This window comes from Oncorhynchus mykiss, chromosome 7 (genome assembly GCF_013265735.2).
Source record: "Oncorhynchus mykiss isolate Arlee chromosome 7, USDA_OmykA_1.1, whole genome shotgun sequence".
NCBI lineage: Eukaryota > Metazoa > Chordata > Actinopteri > Salmoniformes > Salmonidae > Oncorhynchus > Oncorhynchus mykiss.
The window spans coordinates 59,132,504-59,157,825 of record NC_048571.1 but is presented as its reverse complement, the minus strand read 5'-3'; the positions used below and the strand labels follow the sequence as shown (position 1 = coordinate 59,157,825).

The following is a 25,322-nucleotide window of genomic DNA, read 5'->3' as shown; positions in this document are numbered from 1 at the left end:
TGACTCAAGTAAAAGTGAGTCACCCAGGTTTAAAATACATTTAAGTATCAAAAGCAAAAGTAAAAGTATAAATCATTTCAAATTCCTTATATTAATTTACCTAAAGCCAAGGGCAGACTCCAAAATTCAGACATCATTTACAAACGAAGCATGCGTGTTTAGTGAGTCTTCCAAATCAGAGGCGGTAGGGATGACCAGGGATGTTTGATTGATAAGTGTGTGAATTTGACTATTTTACAGACCTCAAAATGTAACAAGTACCTGAGCGCCAAGTCTAGATCTAAAACGCTCCTTAATAGCTTCGGCATTTCACAGTAAGGCTACACCTGTTGTGTTCGGCGCATGTGACAAATAAAATTTGATTTTAAGTACTTTTGGGTGTCAATGAAAATGTAGGGAGTAAAAAGTATAATATTTTCTTAAGGAATGTAGTGAAGTAAAAGGTGTCAAAAATAGAAATAGTCAAGTACAGAAGCCCCCAAAAACATTGTAAGTATTTTTACAACACTGGCTCTCATCACGCACGTGCCTCAGATTCCTGTCAAGCAGAGGGGGGGGGGTTAAACTGCGCCCCCCCTGTCCCATTCAGTCACTTTCCTAGTCAGGCAGGCAGAGAGAGTGAGAGGAGAGAAAGAGGTGAGAGGAGAGAGACACTCTACTGCATTAAACCACACACTATAGGCTAGGCTAATCCTTCTCTGCCATCTTGTCTTTCTTTCCCTTCTCCATTCACAGGCAGATCCAGGACCATGGCACATCATGAAGCACCCCATAAAGACCCCAGAAAGATGGGCATCGGCCGCTCCATCGCCGTGCTGACCTCCGGAGGCGATGCCCAGGGTGAGTGGGACGGTCGAGGGCAGGGGGGTTCCAGGGGACTGGTAGGGGGAAGCTACAGCTCCAAGGGCATGGGAAATATGAGGGAGGACAGACAGCCCAGAGGCTTGTTGGTAATCTGCAGGTGGCTGAGTCGGGCCAGAGTAATATCAGTATTTGGGAACAGTTCCCATTCGCATGTGGCAGCAGCAAACTGTGAGACGTTTTACTTCAAGTCAACAATTCCCATAATTCACGCTCAGAGCTTTCAGAGGCTCTCATGGAATTTGGAGTAGGAAAACAATAGATTATAGGGAGTTAAAGTAAGAAGTGATTTGTAAATATAATTTGTGCTGTTCAAAGTCATGGCTGTACTTCAGGGGGATGCATAGACTGACTGTACTACAGAAATGCATGGATTTTTGTTCAAAGTGAAATGTGTCACAGCACATATGTACTGTATCAACTAATAGAAAGCATGCCTCTCATTCTTGTGGTTTGAAGTCCAACTGTTGACAGGGTGGTTCAGTCACAGTTACAGTCCCACAGTTTGCCACACCCACTACTAAAGAAACTGTAATGATTGTAGAATAAGGAGTTCTGATATTAAAAGGAAATGTTGTCACACTGTTGAACATATGAGATGTATTACATGTATGACATGGCACGTAAAGACCCCTCCTCTTGGTTGTCACCAAGATATCTTATCACATGGAAAGGGCAACGTGAAATCTTCCATCCAAGGTTTCCAGGGTCAGCGGAGCATTCACACTTGTTCACTACTCCCCACAAATTAAAAATCATTGGATTGGTGTAGGCATGGCTAGAGGGAGTTTCCATAAACCAGTCATTTTGTTTTAAATCAATCAATAGAAGAGAACAAGTACACACTTCGGGAGAAAGGAAAGATTATTAGGACATCCCAGAAGCCTTCCCCCTGACCTTTAGCTGGATGATAAATACCTCCCCTTGGAACTTTGGGATGTCTGCCGCTGACCACATATGACCATATGTCAGGGAGCTGTCTGTCTGTCTGAACTTTACATCATTATGGAGCTGGGTGGCTCTTGTCGGCTAGACGTTAATCCAAGGTTCTCTCTCTCTTTCTGTTGTTTATTCTATTTCTAAACACCCTGGCTGTTCACCCATATCTTTATCTTTCCTCTATTTCCCTCTCAATCTCTCAGTGTCTGTTGGAGGGGGGTAATTTTAGAGGGGTGACCTTTCTGTCATATGACATGGAGAGGTGGAGGAATAGTGAAGTGTGCCACCCTATCCCTCCTCTATCCTCTCCCTCCTCTTCCACCTATTTTTTTACTCCATGCATGTTGAAAGGGGAGACACTCTTGCCACCTCAACAGACACACTATCCACATGTGTTGCCCTTTAGACTGGAGCTGGTGTATTGAGACAATGAGCTAGTGTATTGAGACAATGAGCTGGTGTATTGAGACAATGAGCTGGTGTATTGAGACAATGAGCTGGTTTATTGAGACAATGAGCTGGTGAAATGCACCTCTCTCCCCTGTCTGTCCTGTCTCTCCTGTCTGCCCTGTCTGTCCAGTCTCTCCTGTCTGTCCTGTCTGCATTACTTTCCCTGTCTGCCTTGTCTGCCCTGTCTGTCCTGTCTCTCCTGTCTGTCCTGTCTGTCCTGTCTGCCCTGTCTGTCCTGTCTGTCCTGTCTGTCCTGTCTGTCCTGTCTGCCTTACTCTCCCTGTCTCTCCTGTCTCTCCTGTCTCTCCTGTCTGTCCTGTCTGCATTGTCTGCCCTGTCTGTCCTGTCTGCCCTGTCTCTCCTGTCTCTCCTGTCTGTCCTGTCTGTCCTGTCTGTCCTGTCTGCCCTGTCTGTCCTGTCTGCCTTGTCTGCCCTGTCTGTCCTGTCTGTCCTGTCTCTCCTGTCTGTCCTGTCTGCCCTGTCTCTCCCGTCTCTCCTGTCTGTCCTGTCTGCCTTACTCTCCCTGTCTGTCCTGTCTGCCTTGTCTGCCCTGTCTCTCCTGTCTGTCCTGTCTGCCTTGTCTGCCCTGTCTCTCCTGTCTCTCCTGTCTGCCTTACTCTCCCTGTCTGCCTTGTCTGTCCTGCCAGTTCAGTGACACATAGACATAGGCAGTTACATTCCAACTACATGCCCAGGAGAGCTTAAAAGTGCATTGTCATTCCAATTGTGTGAATGTGACAGGAGAACTCTTCAGTGTTCCACTATGCTATGGTTCCTCTCAGCCATATATGACGATCAGGGGCCCAAGTTATTCCTGACCATGTGAACTCACAGTCAAGCCCTACAAGGGCATGCATTTTAAGCCTGAACCCTACCCTCTTGACCCTAGTACATGATTATCATCATGATCGGGTACATGTACATGCTTATTTGTTCAGTAAAATCACAAAAATTAGACAAGTCTGTTAAGAATGAAGTGATAGAGTAAAGAGATACCAGCTGTTATGAGGGTTTAACCTTGTCTGGGGTCCTGAACTGTTATTTAGCCCATTTAGCTTCCATATAAACCAGTCACTCTGGTACTAATGTGGCTGGCCCCTGGTGTTTCCTATATACACTGAACAAAAATATAAACGCAACATGTAAAGTGTTGGTCCTATGTTTCATGAGCTGAAATAAAAAATCCCATAAATTGTCTCTACGCACAAAAATAGTATTTCTCTCAAATGTGCACAAATTTGTATACATCCCTGTTGGTGAGCATTTCTCCTAATCCATCCATCTGACAGGTGTGGCACATCAATAAGTTGGGGTGGCAGGGTAGCCTAGTGGTTAGAGCATTGGTTGAGCGGAAGGTTGCAAGTTCAAATCCCCAAGCTGACAAGGTACAAATCTGTCATTCTGCCCCTGAACAGGCAGTTAACCCACTGTTCCTAGGCCATCATTGAAAATAAGAATTTGTTCTTGACTTGACTAGTTAAATAAAGGTAAAAAAAAAAAGCTGATTAACATCATGATCATTACACAGGTGCATCTTGTGCTGGGGACAATGAAAGGCCACTCTAAAATGTGCAGTTTAGTCACACAACACAATGCCACAGATCTCTTGAGGGAGCATGCAAGTGGCATGCTGACTGCAGGAATGTCCACCAGAGCTGTTGCCAAATAACTCAATGTTCATTTCTCTACCATAAGCTGTTTTAGAGAATTTGGTAGTACGTCGAACCGGCCACACAACCACAGACCACGTGATTTTCTAATGTCAACGTTGTGAACTAAGTGCCCCATGTTGGTGTTGGGGTTACAGTATGGTATGGACAGGCATTAGCAAGGGACAATGAATACAATTGCATTTTATCAATGGCAATTTGAATGCACAGAGATACTGTACCATGACAAGATCCTGAGGCCCAAGGATCTGTACACAATTCCTGGAAGCTGAAAATGTCCCAATTCCTCTATGGCCCGCATACTCACCAGACATGTCACCCATTGAACATGGTTGGGATGCTCTGGCTTGACGTATACAACAGTGTATTCCAGTTCCCGCCAATATCCAGCAACATCACACAGTCATTGAAGAGGAAAGGGACAACATTCCACAGGCCACAATCAACAGCCTGATCAATTATATGCAAAGCAGAAGTGTTACGCTGCATGAGGCAAATGGTGGTCACACCAGATACTGACTGGTTTTCTGATTCATGCCCCTACCTTTATAGTAAGGTAACTTTGACCAACATATATCTGTATTCCCAGTCATGTGAAGTCCATAGATTAGAATTTATTTCAATTGACCAATTTTCTGTAACTCAGTAAAATCTTTGAAATTGTTGCATGTTGCGTTTATATTTTTGTTCAGTATAATTATGCATATGTCAAATTTGTAGCACACAGCATGAAAGCTTAATCACACTGTGTTGTGCGTCATAGTTCAAAACCACCTGTGCAAGTGGGACTGTGTCAGTGATGTTTAAACAACCATTCTGTGCTACAGGTATGAATGCTGCTGTGAGGGCCACAGTCAGAATGGGCATCTACACTGGGGCCAAGGTCTACTTTGTTCATGAGGTTAGTACCTGACTTGTATCATCCACCCCATCTCATCTACTATTTCATGTTACCCATACTCTAATATTGTCTATAACTGTTAAAGGTCCAATGCAACCTCACTGTGACTGTTTTCAATTAAAATGGTGAAAATAAACAAAAATAACTTTTTAGCAAAGAGCAATTTCTCAAGCAAGAATTTTGCTGGGACTGTCTGGGAGTGGTCTGAGTGGGGAGGGGAAAACTGAAAACTAGCTGTTATTGGCAGAAAGTTTTGGACCTCTCTTTCTTATTGGTCTATTAACTAATTAACCACCTGGTGATGTCACCAGGCAGGCCAAAACTCCATCCCACCACAACAGGCTGAAATTTCAGGCAGTCTTCACAAAAAGCTCATACAATAAAAGTACATTATCATAATTTTCACAATTTCACATTATTATTGCAACCTCGTAGTGTGGAAAATGAAATATAGAGTACCAGTCAAAAGTTTGGACACACATACTCATTCAAAGGTTTTTCTTTATTTGTACTATTTTCTACATTGTATAATAATAGTGAAGACATCAACACTATGAAATAACACATATGGAATCATGTAGTAACCAAAAAAGTGTTAAATCAAAATATATTTTATATTTGAGATTCTTCAAAGTAGCCACCCTTTGCCTTGATGACAGTTTTGCACACTCTTGGCATTCTCTCAACCAGCTTCATGAGTCACCAGGAATGTCACCTGGAATGCATTTCAATTAACAGGTGTGCCTTGTTAAAAGTTAATTGGTGGATATTCTTTCCTTCATAATGCGTTTGAGCCGATCAGTTGTGTTGTGACAAGGTAAGGGTGGTATACAGACGATAGCCCTATTTGGTAAAATACCAAGTCCATATTATAGCAAGAACAGCTCAAATAAGCAAAGCGAAATGTCAGACCATCATTACTTTAATACATGATGGTCAGTCAATCAAGTTTCTTCAAGTGCAGTCGCAAAAACCATCAAGCGCTATGATGAAACTGGCTCTTATGAGGACCGCCACAGGAAAGGAAGACCCAGAGTTATCTCTGCTGCAGAGGATAAGTTCATTAGAGTTAACAGCCTCAGAAATCGTCAATTAACTGCACCTCAGATTGTAGCCCAAATAAATGCTTCACAGAGTTAAATTAACAAACACATCTCAACATCAACTGTTCAGATGAGACTGCGTGAATCAGGCCTCCATGGTCAAATTGCTGCAAAGAAACCCCTACTAAAGGACAACAAGAAGAAGAGCAGACCTGCTTGGGCCGATGACCCAACACACCTCCAGACTGTGTAAGGGCTGTTTGACCAAGAAGGAGAGTGATGGAGTGTTGCATCAGATGACCTGACCTCCACAATCACCCGACCTCAACCCAATTGAGATGTTTTCGGATGAGTTGGACCACAGAGTGAAGGGAAAGCAGCCAACAAGTGCTCAGCATATGTGGGAACTCCTTCAAGACTGTTGGAAAAGCATTCCAGGTGACTACCTCATGAAGCTGCTTGAGAGAATGCCAAGAGTATGCAATCATCAAGGCAAAAGGTGGCTACTTTGAAGAATCTATAATATAAAATATATTTTGATTTGTTTAACACTTTTTTGGCTAATACATGATTCATTGTGTGTGTGCTATTTCATATTTTTAATGTAGAAAATTGTAGAAAAAATTTAGAAATAAAGAAAGATCCTTGAATGAATAGGTGTGTCCAAACCTTTGACTGGTACTGTATATAAAACACTGGAAAATCCCATTTTGACTGCACTGGGTCTTTAAATAATACAGATTACAATGGGGGTACTTCAACCTGCGCCTCAAACTCCACAGCACTGTAGGATTTACTACTCCATGGTACTTAATTGACTGAGGAATGTTATTGCCCAGAGATTCCACCTTCCTGGTGTTTCAAGTTTCAATCAATCCCTGATTAGAGGGAATAGGATGTAAACCAGCAGTGCTAAGGCCCCCAAGAACTGGATTTGAGAAAGGGCGATGTACTTTCAATTTTCCATGCCCGTTACCTTAACGTAAAGGTCTGTCAGATAAGCCACCTCAGTTACCCTGGGTTTCACCTTAGATACTCCCACGACTGCGAGTGACAGGTTTGTGTCTTCGTCTCCAGGGTTACCAGGGTCTGGTGGATGGAGGTGACAACATCAAACTTGCCACCTGGGAGAGTGTGTCTATGATGCTGCATCTGGTGAGCACACATATTGTATACAGTATACACACACACACTCACCCACACAAAATCACATGCATAGACAAAAAGCATGCTTGCACACACTCACACACATTCACCACATGCATTCATAGACACACGTGTATATAGACACACAGACACTCCCAAAAACATGCAAGCACATGCATGACACATACATACGCATGTGCACACACACACACATAGATACACTCACACACACACACACACACACACACACACACACACACACACACACACACACACACACACACACACACACACACACTCACACACACACACACACACACACACACACACACACACACACACACACACACACACACACACACACACACACACACACATACACATACACACTCACTCACTCTCCAATTACCTCCACCCTCACACTGTCTTGAGCTCTCCTTAGTTCCTGACCAAATGTAACCTTTCAGTGAAGGACGTGGAATCTGTCCTCTGTAACTCAAGCTGGTCCTAGACCAGTGACCCTCTGGCCAGGAGGAACTAATCAAATGTCAGAGTTCACTGGATTTAATGGGCTTCAGAAGGAGAGGTTGGGGTTTAATCTTCCTCCTTTCCTTTCTCTCTCTATTTCTCTCTCTCCTTCCTTCTCTCTCTCTCCTTCCTTCTCTCTCATTCCCTCTCTCTCTCTCTCTCTCTCGCTCTCTCTCTCTATCGCTCTCTCTCCCTCTCTTTTTGTGGTGTTTTTAGTGTAGAGGATGGCTCATTAAAGTAAGACAAAAAGTATCTCCCTCTCTCTCACACATACACACACTATATTCATAACCACAATCTCTCTCATCCCCCTCTATAACCCACATCCTTTCCTTCTCTACTTCCTCCTCCATCTCTCCCTCTTTTTTAGCCCAACTGAATGTGTTCTGTTGGCAGACTATGTGGGTTCTGTTTGTGTCATTCACTGATCCCGCCCCATCTACTGTCTCTTCTCAGGGTGGAACTGTGATTGGCAGTGCCCGCTGTATGGACTTCAAAGAGAAGTGGGGACGTCTGAAGGCCGCCTGCAACTTGGTCAAACTGGGCATCACCAATCTGTGTGTGATCGGCGGTGATGGCAGCTTGACTGGTGCTAACCAGTTCCGTACAGAGTGGAGCGAGCTGCTGGCTGACCTGACAAAAGGGGGTGAGATACCTGGGCCACCAAAAAGAATACATTACCAAGCAACCTTCACTCAAAAGCACCCAACTACTATAAAACTTCATGTAACACACTACTACAACCAGTCACGTTTTAGATTATCAAATCAAATTTCAAATCAAATTAATTTATATAGCCCTTCTTAGATCAGCTGATATCTCAGTGCTGTGCAGAAACCCAGCCTAAAACCCCAAACAGCAAGCCATGCAGGTGTAGATGCACGATGGCTAGGAAAAACTCCCTAGAAAGGCCAAAACCTAGGAAGAAATCTAGAGAGGAACCAGGCTATGAGGGGTGGCCAGTCCTCTTCTGGCTGTGCCGGGTGGAGATTATAACAGAACATGTCCAAGATGTTCAAATAATCATAAATGACCAGCATGGTCAAGTAATAATAATCACAGTAGTTGTCGAGGGTGCAACAGGTCAGCACCTCAGGAGTAAATTCCATAGCCGCAGGCAGAACAGTTGAAACTGGAGCAGCAGCACGGCCAGGTGGATTGGGGACAGCAAAGAGTTATCATGCCAGGTAGTCCTGAGGCATGGTCCTAGGGCTCAGACTACACTTAATCATAGGACCTACTGAAGACATGAGTCTTCAATAAAGACTTAAAGGTTGAGGCCGAGTCTGCGTCTCTCACATGGGTAGGCAGACCATTCCATAAAAATGGAGCTCTATAGGAAAAAGCCCTGCCTCCAGCTGTTTGCTTAGACATTCTAGGGACAATTAGGAGGCCTGCATTTGTGACCGTAGTGTACGTGTAGGTATGTACGGCAGGACCAAATCGGAAAGATAAGTAGGAGCAAGCCCATGTAATGCTTTGTAGGTTAGCAGTAAAATCTTGAAATCAGCCCTTGCCTTAACAGGAAGCCAGTGTAGGGAGGCTAGCACTGGAGTAATATGATCAAATTTTTTGGTTCTAGTCAGGATTCTAGCTGCCGTATTTAACACTAACTGAAGTTTATTTAGTGCTTTATCCGGGTAGCCAGAAAGTAGAGCATTGCAGTAGTTTAAGCTAGAAGTAACAAATGCATGGATTAATTGTCCTGCATCATTTTTGGACAGAACATTTCAGATTTTTGCACTGTTACGTAGATGGAAAAAAGCTGTCCTTGAAACTGTCTTGATATGTTCGTCAAAAGAGAGATCAGGGTCCAGAGTTTTATTTGAGATGACTGTACAACCATCAAGATTAATTTTCAGATCCAACAGAAGATCTCTTTGTTTCTTGGGACCTAGAACAAGCATCTCTGTTTTGTCCGAGTTTAAAAGTAAAAAGTTTGCAGCCATCCACTTTCTTATGTCTGAAACACAGGCTTCCAGCGAGGGCAATTTTGGGGCTTCACCATGTTTCATTGAAATGTACAGCTGTGTGTCATCCGCATAGCAGTAAAAGTTAACATTATGTTTTCGAATGACATCCCCAAGAGGTAAAATATATAGTGAAAACAATAGTGGTCCTAAAACAGAACCTTGAGGAACACCGAAATTTACAGTTGATTTGTCAGAGGACAAACCATCCACAGAGACAAACTGATATCTTTCCGACAGATAAGATCTAAACCAGGTCAGAACTTGTCAATTTGGGTTTCCAATCTCTCCAAAAGAATGTGGTGATCGATGGTATCAAAAGCAGCACTAAGGTCTAGGAGCACGTGGACAGATGCAGAGCCTCGGTCTGACACCATTAAAATGTAATTTACCACCTTCAAAAGTGCCGTCTCAGTGCTATGATGGGGTCTAAAACCAGACTGAAGCATTTTGTATACATTGTTTGTCTTCAGGAAGGCAGTGAGTTGCTGCGCGACAGCTTTTTCTAACATTTTTGAGAGGAATGGGAGATTCGATATAGACCGATAGTTCTTTATATTTTCTGGGTCAAGGTTTGGCTTTTTCAAGAGAGGCTTTATTACTGCCACTTTTAGTGAGTTTGGTACACATCCGGTGGATAATCCTAAAAGGAGGGGATTAGGTTATCATTCCTTATGATCTAAAAGCCTAAACTGATCCATATGTGGCTCCTTATAGTATACTTTAATGCCTCCTTGTGGACCCAAGTAATTTATCCAAAGTGACTTACAGTAGTGCTTGCATTTATTTTCAAATGGGTGGCCCCAGCTGGCATCAAGCCCACGACCTGGATGTTGCAAGGGCTATGTTCTACCAACTGAGCCACACAGGCTGTAGTGTATTAAATGTGAGAGTTGTCTTCTAGTTTGTGTGTCTACCACCAGGAAAGATCTCAGCGGAGGAGGCTAATCGTTCTTCTCATCTCAACATCGTGGGCATGGTGGGCTCTATCGACAACGACTTCTGTGGCACTGACATGACCATCGGCACCGACTCCGCCCTGCACCGCATCATAGAGGTGGTGGACGCCATCACGACTACTGCACAGAGGTACACACATAACACACACACACACCAATATTAAGGCATTTGTGAACATGAGTAAATCTCTTTCATTTTTTTCTGTTGACAGTCACCAGAGGACCTTTATCCTGGAGGTGATGGGCAGACACTGCGGGTGCGTGTGTGTGTGTGTGTGTGTGTGTGTGTGTGTGTGTGTGTGTGTGTGTGTGTGTGTGTGTGTGTGTGTGTGTGTGTGTGTGTGTGTGTGTGTGTGTCTACGTACGAGCCTGTGCGTGCCTGTGTGTGCGTGCATGCGTGTGTGCATCTGTGCGTGCCTGTGTGTGTATTAACATTGCTCTCTGTCTCCACAGCTACCTGGCCCTGGTGACTGCTCTGGCCTGTGGTGCTGACTGGGTGTTCATCCCAGAAATGCCCCCAGAGGAAAACTGGGAGGAACATTTGTGCAAAAGATTGATTGCGGTACCACACCTCCTGTCCTTCTCCCTCTATCCCTCTATTCTTCTATCCCTCAATCCTTTCTCCACCTCTTCTGATTGAGCATCTCTTTATCTCTTTGACCCTCTCTCTTCCTCATATACTAACACTCAAAACAACGCTCTCTCTCCGTCTCTCTCTCAGCAAAGGGGGCGTGGTTCTCGTCTGAACGTCATCATTCTGGCAGAGGGAGCCCAGGACCGTAACCAGAAACCCATCACCTGTGACCAAGTCAAAAATGTGAGATATGACATCCCCCAGTCAGTAGAAGCTAGCCCTAACCTCTGAAACAGGCTGAGATGGCGGTGATGAAGAGGGCTCGTGTATTGCTAGTTCCTGCTCTACTCTTCTTTTTTATGGCCCAATTTCTGTATTATTACTTTGCTTGCTATACTTATGCAAAAACATTAATTCTATTCTACCGAGCCATTTACTTTATGTTTGTATTCTTTTATTATTTATTATTGTTGTTGCATTGTCCAGAAGGAACCTGCAAGTAAGCATTTGGTTGGATACCATATTCATTCCGTATATACAGTATGACTAATACAACTTGAAACGTGGCCCAAATGGCATTTTATTCCCAATATAGAGAATGGGATGCAGGCACAGATCCCCTAATGGTTAAGGTTATAACGGGCTAGCGTAATGTGATCTGACAGAGGACTGATGCTGTAATCTCTCTGTGTCACTCTATACAGCTGGTATCCAAGAAACTTGGCTTCGACACCCGTTCCACAATCCTGGGACACGTACAGAGAGGTGGCACCCCCTCTGCTTTTGACAGAATCCTGGTAATCCATCTGTCTGTCACCACTTTGTGTCTGGCAATCAGTCTGTCTCTGCCTGTATTATTTTCACTCTGTTGTCTAATCTTTCTTGACCTTCAGGGTCATTATATAGTGCCTGTAATGTTCCTGTAATGATAATCAATCCTTTATTCATGAATTAATGAATTAATCCTCTCTCTCTCTCTCACTCTCTCTCTCTCTCTCTCTCTCTCTCGCTCTCTCTCTTTCTATCCCCCAGGGTAGCAGGATGGGTGTGGAGGCTGTGATGGCTCTTTTGGAGGCCACCCCAGAAACCCCAGCCTGTGTTGTCAGTCTTTCTGGGAACATGGCCGTCAGGCTGCCTCTCATGGAGTGTGTCCAAGTGGTGAGCTATACACCTACGCCACATCAAACTGTTATATTTCCTCTCTTATTGTTGATAAATCACCTTTATTATCCACAGAGAGTTCTATTTCCTATCTAACATTTTAATTCTCTCCTCGCTCCATTACCCCCTTCCTGCCTCTCTCTCTTTCTCTCAGACTAAAGATGTGACCGTAGCCATGACTGAGGGGAGATTTGAAGATGCTGTAAAGCTCAGGGGAAAGTGAGCCTTTTACTTGGCTTCTTTTATTCCTTTATTTGCACTTTGAGATCTAAACCGTTGGTCATTTTCTTTCACTGTCTGTTTGTAGGAGCTTTCAGAATAACTGGGACACATACAAAATGCTGGCTCACGTGACCCCCCCAGAAATGAAGGTGAGCAGCATTTTCTTTTTCTTTCTGTCTTGGTCACGTGTTTGGGCAACTGGTTGCACATTTGAAGGCGTTATAGGACTTTTTTCCCACAGTGTAGTTCTTATAATCATGTTGCGCCCAAAATACATCCTCTCTCTCCTGTTCTCCCTCTCTCAGAGCAACATCAACATTGCCATTATAAATGTTGGCGCCCCCTGTGCTGGGATGAATGCAGCAGTGCGTGCAGCTGTCAGAGTCGGTATCATCCAGGGACATCAGATGCTAGCTGTACATGACGGCTTTGACGGCCTGGCTAACGGACAGGTGGGTCATTCCACCTGAGGATTTCCTGTAGTGGACAACTTGTTCAAGCTGTTAGGAGTCACTGGGTGCATCCCAATAATATCTCCTATCTCTTGAAGGGTGCACTCCTTCACTACTTCCCACAAATCGTAGGGCCTGATTCCAATTTAGGAAATGATGTCTTTCTTACACACACCTTTCCTATGCACTTCTCAGTGAACGAGTGTAATGGGCTTTGCAGGCGTGGTTCCCTTGCACACGCTGAATACATTTAATTCAAGTGCTGAAATCCCTTCCACTTGCTGGCAAACACATTTTCTTTTTGAGTTTTCATTCAATAACATTTTCAGTACATTTATCTTAAGCCATCCCTTTCAATACGGTGTGCCTTTTAGTTATAATTTTGTCAACAGACTCACTAGAATATATCGAGAGAACGGGTTCAGAATATTAGGGCTCAATGAAAGAAAGCCATCTAAATATATGCAGATTCCTCTCCGTTTCAGCATCAATTGGTAGGGAAAAATGTTTGTCGATTATTTAGGGTAAGTATTTATGAATCATAAAAAACAGTTTTGGAGAGCTTTTACGCACAAAAGAATAGTGTACAATATTAGTGTCACGGCCTTCGAAAGAAGTGGACCAAAGTGCAGCGTGGTGAGCGTACATTTTCCTTTTTATTTCAAATGTCGCCAACAAAACAACAAACGAAGAAACAACCGTGAAGCTTACAGGGCTATAGTGCCACTAACAAAAATAACTTCCCACAAATAACAAAGGGAAAAAGGCTACCTAAGTATGATTCACAATCAGAGACAACGAATGACAGCTGTCCCTGATTGAGAACCATACCCGGCCAAAACAAAGAAATACAAAAACATTGAAAATAGAACATAGAATGCCCACCCAAATCACACCATGACCAAACCAAAATAGAGACATAAAAAGATCACTAAGGTCAGGGCGTGACAATTAGGCTATACTCTCGTTTGTTGCCTGCGCTAACTAAGGAACTGTGTGATGACACCGCCAAGTTTTGCGCCATGTGTCAGGTTCAAACTGTTACTGTCATGTATTGTCATGTTGTGTCTTGTTCCTGTTCTTTCTCCTCACCCTGTCTCCCTCTGCTGGTCGTATTAGGTTACCTTTTCTTCCCCTCTTTCCCCCAGCTGTTCCTTGTCTTCCCTAACCACCTCGTTCACCCCTTTTCCCACCTGTTCCCTTTTTCCCTCTGATTAGGTCTCTATATCTCTCTCTGTTCCTGTTTCTGTCTTTGTCGGATTCTCGTTTGTGTTACTCATGCCTGAACCAGACTATCGTCGTGTTTGCTGCAACCTTGTCCTGTCCTGTCGGAATCTGCCTGTTCAGCTAACCTTGTCCTGTCCTGTCGGAATCTGCCTGTCCATCTGAGCCTACGTGTGTTTCGTCATTAAAGAAACTCTGTTTTGTTAATTCGCTTTTGGGTCCTCATTCACGCACCTGACAGAAGAATCCGACCAAGAATGGACCCAGCGACTTCGGATCCTCTCCACTCAGCCGTCGAGATCCAGGGAGCGATGCTAGGCAGACACGAGCAGGAATTGTCTGCTGCTCGACATGCCGTTGAGACCCTGGCCACCCAAGTCTCCAACCTCACAGAACAGGTTCACCATCTCCGCCTCGATCCACCGGCCACTTCCAGGGCTTTCGAATCTCCGGAGCCCAGAATCAATAACTCGCCGTGTTACTCTGGGGAGCCCACTGAATGCCGCTCGTTCCTCACCCAGTGTGATATTGTGTTTTCTCTCCAGCCCAACACTTACTCCAGGAGCACTGCTCGTATCGCCTACGTCATATCTCTCCTTACTGGACGGGCTCGTGAGTGGGGCACGGCAATCTGGGAGGCAAGGGCTGAGTGTACTAACCAGTATCAGGACTTTAAGGAGGAGATGATACGGGTTTTTGATCGATCTGTTTTTGGGGAGGAGGCTTCCAGGGTCCTGTCTTCCCTATGTCAAGGTAATCGATCCATAACAGACTACTCTATTGAGTTTCGCACTCTTGCTGCCTCCAGTGGCTGGAACGAGCCGGCTTTGCTCGCTCGTTTTCTGGAGGGTCTCCGCGCAGAGGTAAAGGATGAGATTCTCTCCCGGGAGGTTCCTTCCAGCGTGGATTCCTTGATTGAACTCGCTATTCGCATTGAGCGACGGGTTGATCTTCGTCACCGAGCTCGTGGAAAGGAGCTCGCGTTCTCCGTTGCCCCCCTCTCCGCATCACTACCATCTTCCTCTGCCGGCTCGGGTGCTGAGCCTATGCAGCTGGGAGGTATCCGCATCTCGACTAAAGAGAGGGAACGGAGAATCACCAACCGCCTCTGTCTCTATTGCGGTTCCGCTGGTCATTTTGCCACTTCATGTCCAGTAAAAGCCAGAGCTCATCAGTAAGCGGAGGGCTACTGGTGAGCGCTACTACTCCTGTCTCTCCTTCAAGATCCTGCACTACCTTGTCGGTCCATCTACGCTGGACCGGTTCGTCAGCTTCCTGCAGTGCCTTGATAGACTCTGGGGCGGAGGGCTGTTTTATGGACGAGACCTGGGCTCGGGAACATGACATTCCTCTCAGACAGTTAAGGGAGCCCACGGCCTTGTTCGCCTTGGATGGTAGTCCTCTCCCCAGGATTCAGCGTGAGACGCTACCTTTAACTCTCACTGTCTCTGGTAATCATAGCGAAACCATTTCTTTTTTAATTTTTCGTTCACCTTTTACACCTGTTGTTTTGGGCCATCCCTGGCTAGTTTGTCATAATCCTTCTATTAATTGGTCTAGTAATTCTATCCTCTCCTGGAACGTCTCTTGTCATGTGAAATGTTTAATGTCTGCTGTCCCTCCTGTTTCCTCTGTCTCTTCTTCACAGGAGGAGCCTGGTGATTTGACAGGGGTGCCGGAGGAATATCACGATCTGCGCACGGTGTTCAGTCGGTCCAGGGCCACCTCTCTTCCTCCACACCGGTCGTATGATTGTAGTATTGATCTCCTTCCGGGAACCACTCCCCCCCGGGGTAGACTATACTCTCTGTCGGCTCCCGAACGTAAGGCTCTCGAAGATTATTTGTCTGTAGCTCTTGCCGCCGGTACCATAGTCCCCTCCTCCTCTCCCGCCGGAGCGGGGGTTTTTTTTGTTAAGAAGAAGGACGGGTCCCTGCGCCCCTGCATAGATTATCGAGGGCTGAATGACATAACAGTGAAGAATCGTTATCCGCTTCCTCTTATGTCTTCAGCCTTCGAGATCCTGCAGGGAGCCAGGTTTTTCACTAAGTTGGACCTTCGTAACGCTTACCATCTCGTGCGCATCAGGGAGGGGGACGAGTGGAAGACGGCGTTTAACACTCCGTTAGGGCACTTTGAATACCGGGTTCTTCCTTTCGGCCTCGCTAACGCTCCAGCTGTCTTTCAGGCATTAGTCAATGATGTCCTGAGAGACATGCTGAACATCTTTGTTTTCGTTTACCTTGACGATATCCTGATTTTTTCACCGTCACTCCAGATTCATGTTCAGCACGTTCGACGTGTCCTCCAGCGCCTTTTAGAGAATTGTCTTTTTGTGAAGGCTGAGAAGTGCACTTTTCATGCCTCCTCCGTCACATTTCTCGGTTCTGTTATTTCCGCTGAAGGCATTAAGATGGATCCCGCTAAGGTCCAAGCTGTCATTGATTGGCCCGTCCCTAAGTCACGCGTCGAGCTGCAGCGCTTTCTCGGCTTCGCGAACTTCTATCGTCGTTTCATCCGTAATTTCGGTCAGGTGGCAGCTCCTCTCACAGCCCTTACTTCTGTCAAGACGTGCTTTAAGTGGTCCGTTTCCGCCCAGGGAGCTTTTGATCTCCTCAAGAATCGTTTTACATCCGCACCTATCCTTGTTACACCTGACGTCTCTAGACAGTTCGTTGTCGAGGTTGACGCGTCAGAGGTGGGCATGGGAGCCATTCTTTCTCAGCGCTCCCTCTCTGACGACAAGGTCCATCCTTGCGCGTATTTTTCTCATCGCCTGTCGCCGTCGGAATGTAACTATGATGTGGGAAACCGCGAACTGCTCGCCATCCGCTTAGCCCTAGGCGAATGGCGACAGTGGTTGGAGGGGGCGACCGTTCCTTTTGTCGTTTGGACTGACCATAGGAACCTTGAGTACATCCGTTCTGCCAAACGACTTAATGCGCGTCAGGCGCGCTGGGCGCTGTTTTTCGCTCGTTTCGAGTTCGTGATTTCTTATCGTCCGGGCTCTAAGAACACCAAGCCTGATGCTTTATCTCGTCTCTTCAGTTCTTCAGTAGCCTCCACTGACCCTGAGGGGATTCTCCCTGAGGGGCGTGTTGTCGGGTTGACTGTCTGGGGAATTGAGAGGCAGGTAAAGCAAGCACTCACTCACACTCCGTCGCCGCGCGCTTGTCCTAGGAACCTTCTTTTCGTTCCCGTTCCTACTCGTCTGGCCGTTCTTCAGTGGGCTCACTCTGCCAAGTTAGCCGGCCACCCTGGCGTTCGGGGTACGCTTGCTTCCATTCGCCAGCGTTTTTGGTGGCCCACCCGGGAGCATGACACGCGTCGTTTCGTGGCTGCTTGTTCGGTCTGCGCGCAGACTAAGTCCGGTAACTCCCCTCCTGCCGGCCGTCTCAGGCCGCTTCCCATTCCCTCTCGACCGTGGTCTCACATCGCCTTAGATTTTGTCACCGGACTGCCTTCGTCAGCGGGGAAGACTGTTATTCTTACGGTTGTCGATAGGTTCTCTAAGGCGGCTCATTTTATTCCCCTTGCTAAGCTTCCTTCTGCTAAAGAGACGGCACAAATCATCATCGAGAATGTTTTCAGAATTCATGGCCTTCCGTCAGACGTCGTTTCGGACAGAGGTCCGCAATTCACGTCTCAATTTTGGAGGGAGTTTTGCCGTTTGATTGGGGCTTCCGTCAGTCTCTCTTCCGGCTTTCACCCCCAGTCTAACGGTCAAGCAGAACGGGCCAATCAGACTATTGGTCGCATCTTACGCAGTCTTTCTTTTCGCAACCCTGCGTCTTGGTCAGAACAGCTCCCCTGGGCAGAATACGCCCACAACTCGCTTCCTTCGTCTGCGACCGGGCTATCTCCTTTTCAGAGTAGCCTCGGGTACCAGCCTCCGCTGTTCTCATCTCAGTTCGCCGAGTCCAGCGTCCCCTCCGCTCAGGCTTTTGTCCAACGTTGCGAGCGCACCTGGAAGAGGGTCAGGTCTGCACTTTGCCGTTATAGGGCGCAGACTGTGAGAGCTGCTAATAAGCGTAGAACTAAGAGTCCTAGATATTGTCGCGGTCAGAGAGTTTGGCTCTCCACTCAGAACCTTCCCCTTAAGACAGCTTCTCGCAAGTTGACCCCGCGGTTCATTGGTCCGTTCCGTATTTCTCAGATCATTAATCCTGTCGCAGTGCGACTTCTTCTTCCGCGATATCTTCGTCGCGTCCACCCGGTCTTCCATGTCTCCTGTGTTAAGCCCGTTCTTCGCGCCCCCGCTCGTCTCCCCCCCCCCCCCCCCCCCATCCTTGTCGAGGGCGCACCTATCTACAGGGTCCGTAAGATTTTGGACATGCGTCCTCGGGGCCGTGGTCACCAGTACCTAGTGGATTGGGAGGGGTACGGTCCTGAGGAGAGGAGTTGGGTTCCCTCTCGGGACGTGCTGGACCGTTCGCTGATCGATGATTTCCTCCGTTGCCGCCAGGTTTCCTCCTCGAGTGCGCCAGGAGGCGCTCGGTGAGTGGGGGGGTACTGTCATGTATTGTCATGTTGTGTCTTGTTCCTGTTCTTTCTCCTCACCCTGTCTCCCTCTGCTGGTCGTATTAGGTTACCTTTTCTTCCCCTCTTTCCCCCAGCTGTTCCTTGTCTTCCCTAACCACCTCGTTCACCCCTTTTCCCACCTGTTCCCTTTTTCCCTCTGATTAGGTCTCTATATCTCTCTCTGTTCCTGTTTCTGTCTTTGTCGGATTCTCGTTTGTGTTACTCATGCCTGAACCAGACTATCGTCGTGTTTGCTGCAACCTTGTCCTGTCCTGTCGGAATCTGCCTGTTCAGCTAACCTTGTCCTGTCCTGTCGGAATCTGCCTGTCCATCTGAGCCTACGTGTGTTTCGTCATTAAAGAAACTCTGTTTTGTTAATTCGCTTTTGGGTCCTCATTCACGCACCTGACAGTTACGGCTTGGTCTGTGCTCCGAACGAGTTAATTAGCCTAGATGTCATGTTTATATTATCAACTGTTACTAATGATCCTCAGCAACAACCACGCGGCAGTGACAGCATTTACAGAGGAAGCAAATTAAGGTAAACAAAACAATGGAATTAAATGGAATGATAATGAAGTCTATACCGACTGAAGAGAACTAACAGTGAATTAGCAGTGTAATATGTGTTGTTATTAGGCCTACTGACAGTCGATACTGATACTGGCTAATATTCAACATGATAGAAATAGGAAGCAGAGAAAGTCAGGGGAGCCTATAATTAAGACAATCCAGAGTGCCCATTCCTCCAACTTAAAAGCGTACAATTAAAATTCTGCGTAATGGCACATCATTTCAACTTTACTGAGGGAAAGTTGATATGTTGATATGCTTTAGTTTACTGCCATATGACCGGTTTCACATTTGTCTCCAGCCATTAGAAGGTCAAATATATCTATAACAAGTGTCATTTATATTTACAATTCCCTTATCCAAACAGATTACTCATTTACCCATCTATTTTCAATAGCTCTTATCAAGTTGTAAAGGACAGAGCATGGAGAATGGTGTTATTTATATTGTAAAAAATGAAGTAGATGCTTTTTCCACTTGGAACTGGTAGGTTCACTAGACCTTATTCATGGTTTTCTGGCACATAAAGGGGGTGGAATTATTAGGGAATTAAGTCAAGGTCAGAATATGGTGTGTCTGTACACACACCTCCACCACATCTTCATTTATTTGATCCCAACCAAAATGAATAGCAGGTGAATAGCACACTATTCTCATGCTTAAGTTCAAGGCCAGAAAAGGCATAGAGAGAAAAGTGCATAAAAAGGGAATTCTATTCCATTTACGCACTCTAAACTCGGGTCAGAATCGGGGCCCATTGGATTGGTGGAGGCCTGGGCTAGTGGAGGTTTCCACCATTTTCTTATACTAATAATTTCCTTTAAATTCAGCAAAGGGAAGTGAACAAGTGACGTCCTCAGGAACATCAGTTCATTGCCAAGTTGTTGGACAGCTCAACACAAATGACACACACGCATGTGCACACGCACAAACATATCATACTCATCTCGCTTTCCTCTTCTCCAGATTGAGCCTATCATCTGGGCTCAAGTGGGTGGATGGACTGGGAAGGGAGGGTCCAATCTCGGTACCAAGAGGTAAGACATCTCCACAGAGCACACACACCACTATGTAGTGCCTCGAGGTCTTCCTGACCATGTGACCTGTCCAGGAAAAGCTCAAAGTCACATGTTTAGGATGAACACAAGGCCCTAATTATAGGAATAGAAGCTTCTGTTGACAGATTAACCAGATGGTCACATTTAACTCTCTGTTTCTCCTCTCTGGTGTGAAGACACCTGCCAGGTAAAAACATTGAGCAAATCAGCCTGAACATTACCAAGTTCAACATCCATTCTCTGATCATCATCGGAGGCTTTGAGGTGAGGATCAAGGGGTTGGATTAGAGAGAGTGTTATGATGGTTCACTGGCCCACCATCATGACACTTCATAGAATCGGTCCTTAAAGTATAAGTGTACAAATATTCTTGATTGAACATATTCATTAAGCATAAGCACTATAGTTGACAAACTATTAGTATCATGAATATTGTCATGTCTGTTGATGCCTAATCCAGATGTTGATGCCGTTGTCTCCTTGTCAGGCGTATCTGGGTGGTCTGGAGCTGGTGACAGCCAGGGAGATGTACGAGGAGCTGTGTATCCCCATGGTGGTCATTCCCGCCACCGTCTCTAACAATGTTCCTGGATCGGACTTCAGCATCGGAGCTGACACCGCCCTCAACACCATCACCATGGTCAGACATGTCCTGATGCTTCGTCACTTTACCCTGCCTTTATGTGCATATCTAACTCAAATACTTCGTACCTCTGCACATTGATCTGGTACTGATACTCCCTGTATATAGATTCATTCTGTGTATTTTATTCCTCTTGTGTTACAATGTATTTTATTTACTCTGCACCGTTGGGAAGGACTCCCAACAAGCATTTCACGGTAAAGTCTACACCCATTTAATTCAGCGCATCTGACAAATAACATTTGATTTGACGCACACACACGATGTACCCCAGATACACACATGCAGGCAAACACACACACACACACACACACACACTGTACCCCAGATACACACATGCAGACAAACACACACTCTCACACACACACACACACACACACACACACACTGTACCCCAAATACACACATGCAGGCAAACACACACACACACACACACACACACTGTACCCCAGATACTCACATGCAGACAAACTCACACAAACACACTGTACCCCATACACACAAAGGTTTAAATACACATATGACAATACCCAGACACACATCCCTCCTCATACTTGCCCCTCTCTTTCTTTCTCTTCTTTCCTCTGTCAGACTTGCGACAGGATAAAGCAGTCTGCTGCTGGCACTAAGAGGAGAGTGTTCATCATTGAGACCATGGGGGGATACTGCGGTTACTTAGCAACCATGGCTGGCTTGTCATCTGGGGCTGATGATGCCTACATCTATGAAGAGCCTTTCCATATCCGTGACCTAGAGGTCAGAGGCCATATTCAGAATAACACAGATGGATGGATAGATTATGTGGTATATTTCAGACATATCCCAAAAAATGGGGACCTTGGGCTGTTGAATCATGGTTTTACTGTTGTATTGTTTTATTGTAGCTGAACGTGGAGCATCTGATAGAAAAGATGAAGACCTCAGTGAAGAGAGGCCTCATTCTCAGGTGGGTATGCTCTCCTCAAAAACACATCCTTGCCTGATATCCCTCAGACATTATCATTCTCTTGTTTCTCTTGTTACTACAACTAACAAATTATGGATTGTCTTATAATAATACCGCCCTCCTCCTGCCCACAGAAACTCTAATGCCAATGAGAACTACACCACACAGTTCCTCTACAACCTGTACTCAGAGGAGGGAAAGGGCACGTTCGACTGCAGGATGAATGTCTTAGGACACATGCAGCAGGTCTGATGGATGCTTCTTCTAGCTGTTTCATGGACTTTCTGAAGTAATATAAGGATTCCAGGGGTTTTTTGGATCATAAAGGGGCTTAGGTGGTGGGTGTGGCAGGGGGCGTGGCAGGGAGTCTGGCAGGGGGCGAGGCAGAGGGCATGGCAGGGGGTGAGGCAGGGGGTGAGGCAGGGGGCGTGGCAGGGGGTGTGTCAGGGGGCGTGGCAGGGAGTCTGGCAGGGGGCGAGGCAGAAGGCATGGCAGGGGGTGAGGCAGGGGGTGGGGCAGGGGGCGTGGCATGGGGTGTGGCAAGGGGCGTGGCAGGGAGTCTGGCAGGGGGCGAGGCAGAGGGCATGGCAGGGGGTGTGGCAGGGGGTGAGGCAGGGGGTGTGGCAGGGGGTGTGGCAGGGGGCGTGGCATGGGGTGTGGCAGGGGGCGTGGCAGGGAGTCTGGCAGGGGGCGAGGCAGAGGGCATGGCAGGGGGTGTGGCAGGGGGTGTGGCAGGGGGTGAGGCAGGGGGTACTGTTGGCCCTTGGTTGCATTTTAGAGATCAAAATATATGCTGTTAAATGTATTTTTTTATTATATTTTCCCTGACTGTCAAATTTTTATTTGGTGATTGTTAGTTCTTAAAGATAAAAAAAAAAATATATATATATATATATATATATATATATATATATATATAGGTCCATTATCTTTTCCACATACTTTATATCTGGTTTTAGTTGTTTTAGTTAATACCGAAAGCGTTTTTCCCATCCCTAAAATGTTTTGTACACTGAGTTCCTAATATTGAGTTGCCTTTTGCCCTCAGAACAGCTTCCTTTCGTCTGGCATAGACTACACAAGGTGTCGAAAGCCTTCCACAGGGATGCTGGCCCATGTTGATTCCAGTGCTTCCCACAGTTATGTCAAGTTGGCTGGATGTCCTTTGTTTGGTGGACCATTCTTGATACACACATAAACTGTTGAGTGTGAAATCCCAGGCAACGTTGTAGTTCTTGACACACTCAAACTGGTGTGCCTGGCCCCTACTACCATACCCTGTTCAAAGGCACTTAAATCTCTTGTCTCTCTTAAATCTCTTGGCATTCAACTGTGTCAAGGCTTAAAAAATCTTATTTAACCTTTCTCCTCCCCTTCATCTACACTGATTGAAATGACATCAATAAGGGATCATAGCTTTCACCTGGATTCACCTGGTCAGTCTATGTCATGGAAAGAGCAGGTGTTCTTGTATTTTGTACACTCAGTGTATATATATATATATTATATTTTTTCCCTGGAATCAATTTATGTATATGCTCATATGGGAACACCTCTCTCTCTCTATCTCTCTCTCTCTCTCTCACAATCTATCTCACTTTCTCTCTCCCCCTCTCTCTCTCTCTCTCTCTCTCTCTCACAATCTATCTATCTTTCTCTCTCCCCCTCTATCTCTCTCTCTCTTGCTCTCTTGCTCTCTCTCTCTCAATGTCTCTCTCTCTTTCTCTGTGTCTCACCACCAGGGTGGAACCCCCAGCCCCTTTGACAGGAATTTTGGTACCAAGATGGGATCCAAGTCTGTCCTGTGGCTGACTAACAAGCTGAAGGAGTGCTACAGACACGGTGAGGATCATTGACACGCTGGACCAAATGTCTTCAAGCATATGGAATTGACTTAATTTCTTCGATCACCTCAATACTTTTTCCATCAAGAAGCACAATGTCTTCATAACTTGCTCCTCTGACTACTATTGTCCAGCCATGAGAGAGGAGCTGGATAAATCCCATACAAACAGGTCTGGGATCAGCCAGGCTACTGCCCTCCTATACTGATGCTGGCCCTCTTTGTGTCCCCAGGTCGTATCTTTGCCAACATGCCAGACTCAGCCTGTGTGCTGGGCATGAAGAAGAGATCCCTGGTCTTCCAGCCCCTGGCTTCCCTCAAGGATGACACTGACTTTGAGTAAGTCCTAGTCATCCCTCTGTTTCCACACTTCCTGTCTCTCCTCCTTCTCCCTCCTGTTTGTGACTATTCTTTATGCGTTCCACATTGAGTTCAATTGGGTTTTTACTGACGACCAATGGTAGTTAAGTTGAAAGTGCTGTTGTCTGGAAGTCTATGCCAATCCATTTAGAACCATCAAATGTTTCTTTGAACAGATTGCTCACAGTTCCTTCTAGCATTTCCCTTGTTTTTTTTCCCTCTATTTCCTGTTTTCTTCCTCTGATCCCTTTGTCCTCCTCCTCACTCCCCTCTTCCACCACCCTGTCTTCTCTCTCCTCCCCCTCTTCTCCCTCACTCCACCCTTCCCTCCTCCCTCCATAGGCACCGTATCCCAAAGACAGAGTGGTGGCTGAGGCTAAGGCCCATCCTGAAAATCCTGGCCAAATATGACACTGTGGAAATGGACACCTCTGAGGTGACTGCCATGGAGCATGTCATCAAGAAGACAGGCCTAGTCAAGGGGGGCAAAATGTAAACAAACAAATAAACACACACATATAAACACAACCTAACATAAACACATACATACCGACCCTTGGTATTGCATCTCGGCCCACCCACTCCTATGAAGAGAAAGGGATGGTAACAGTCAACCATTCAGTCAACAGATGTGTGTAGCATCTCAGTGTAGTCCTAGTGGTTATGAGGAAGAGACTGTACATACAGTTTATGTGTGGCGCTTTGAACTGTTCTACATCACAGAAGTCATTCTACACCATTCTGCAGAAACCCTGCAACAATACTGTGCAGATCTCTCAGTGGAGTCAGTCTAACACTTTTATCTCAAAGCCACAAAGACACTCTCGTGTGCTGTTTCCTGTGTCTGGCTCACTGCTTTCTCCCCTATTTGTATGGCAGAACAGTTTACAAAATGAAGACTTCTTTCTTGCATTGAAACTGAACTAGGATATGTAATTAAACTCTGCTTCATTTCTGGAGGTTTTATTTGTTTTTTTGCTACACACATGACATGATAAAAGATCATGTCAAATGTACTATCTTTAATGAATATCGAATATTTAGTGATAAAATAGTAACAATGTATTGCATAGAAAATGTGACAAATGTTTATCACAATAACTTACATAGTCTTTTATTAAATTATGCCTAATAGGCTGACTAAGTACAGCCAACCCAAATAATAAAATTGTAATGAATTTAGTAATTGAACAAATAAAAAATGTAAGGTATGGGTTCAAAAATGCTGAAAAGGCTAAATGTTCTTAGGCTGATTGGTAACAATGATGATGATGATGA

The 25,322-nt window shown here is 45.6% G+C and overlaps 1 protein-coding gene across 1 annotated transcript; it reads left to right on the top strand.

Moving 5' to 3' along the window:
• The first annotated feature begins 524 nt into the window (after positions 1-524).
• LOC110528103 (ATP-dependent 6-phosphofructokinase, muscle type) lies at positions 525-25,267 on the top strand. Its single transcript, XM_021609920.2, has 23 exons — positions 525-636; positions 736-840; positions 4,748-4,821; positions 6,942-7,019; positions 7,995-8,184; positions 10,432-10,597; positions 10,680-10,724; positions 10,921-11,029; positions 11,189-11,284; positions 11,746-11,838; positions 12,074-12,199; positions 12,357-12,421; positions 12,510-12,573; positions 12,730-12,876; positions 20,161-20,231; positions 20,429-20,516; positions 20,740-20,892; positions 21,487-21,651; positions 21,780-21,841; positions 21,976-22,087; positions 23,584-23,683; positions 23,918-24,023; positions 24,387-25,267. The coding sequence occupies exons 2-23, from the start codon at positions 750-752 to the stop codon at positions 24,538-24,540; spliced, it is 2,355 nt and encodes a 784-aa protein (XP_021465595.1). The 5' UTR covers positions 525-636; positions 736-749; the 3' UTR covers positions 24,541-25,267.
• The last annotated feature ends 55 nt before the right edge of the window (positions 25,268-25,322 follow it).

Coding starts and splice junctions, on each gene's coding strand:
- LOC110528103 (XM_021609920.2), top strand. CDS start 750: ATGGCACATCATGAAGCACCCCATAAAGACCCCAGAAAGATGGGCATC. Junction 7,020..7,994: donor TGTCTATGATGCTGCATCTG/GTGAGCACACAT, acceptor GTCTCTTCTCAG/GGTGGAACTGTGATTGGCAG. Junction 24,024..24,386: donor AAGGATGACACTGACTTTGA/GTAAGTCCTAGT, acceptor CTCCCTCCATAG/GCACCGTATCCCAAAGACAG.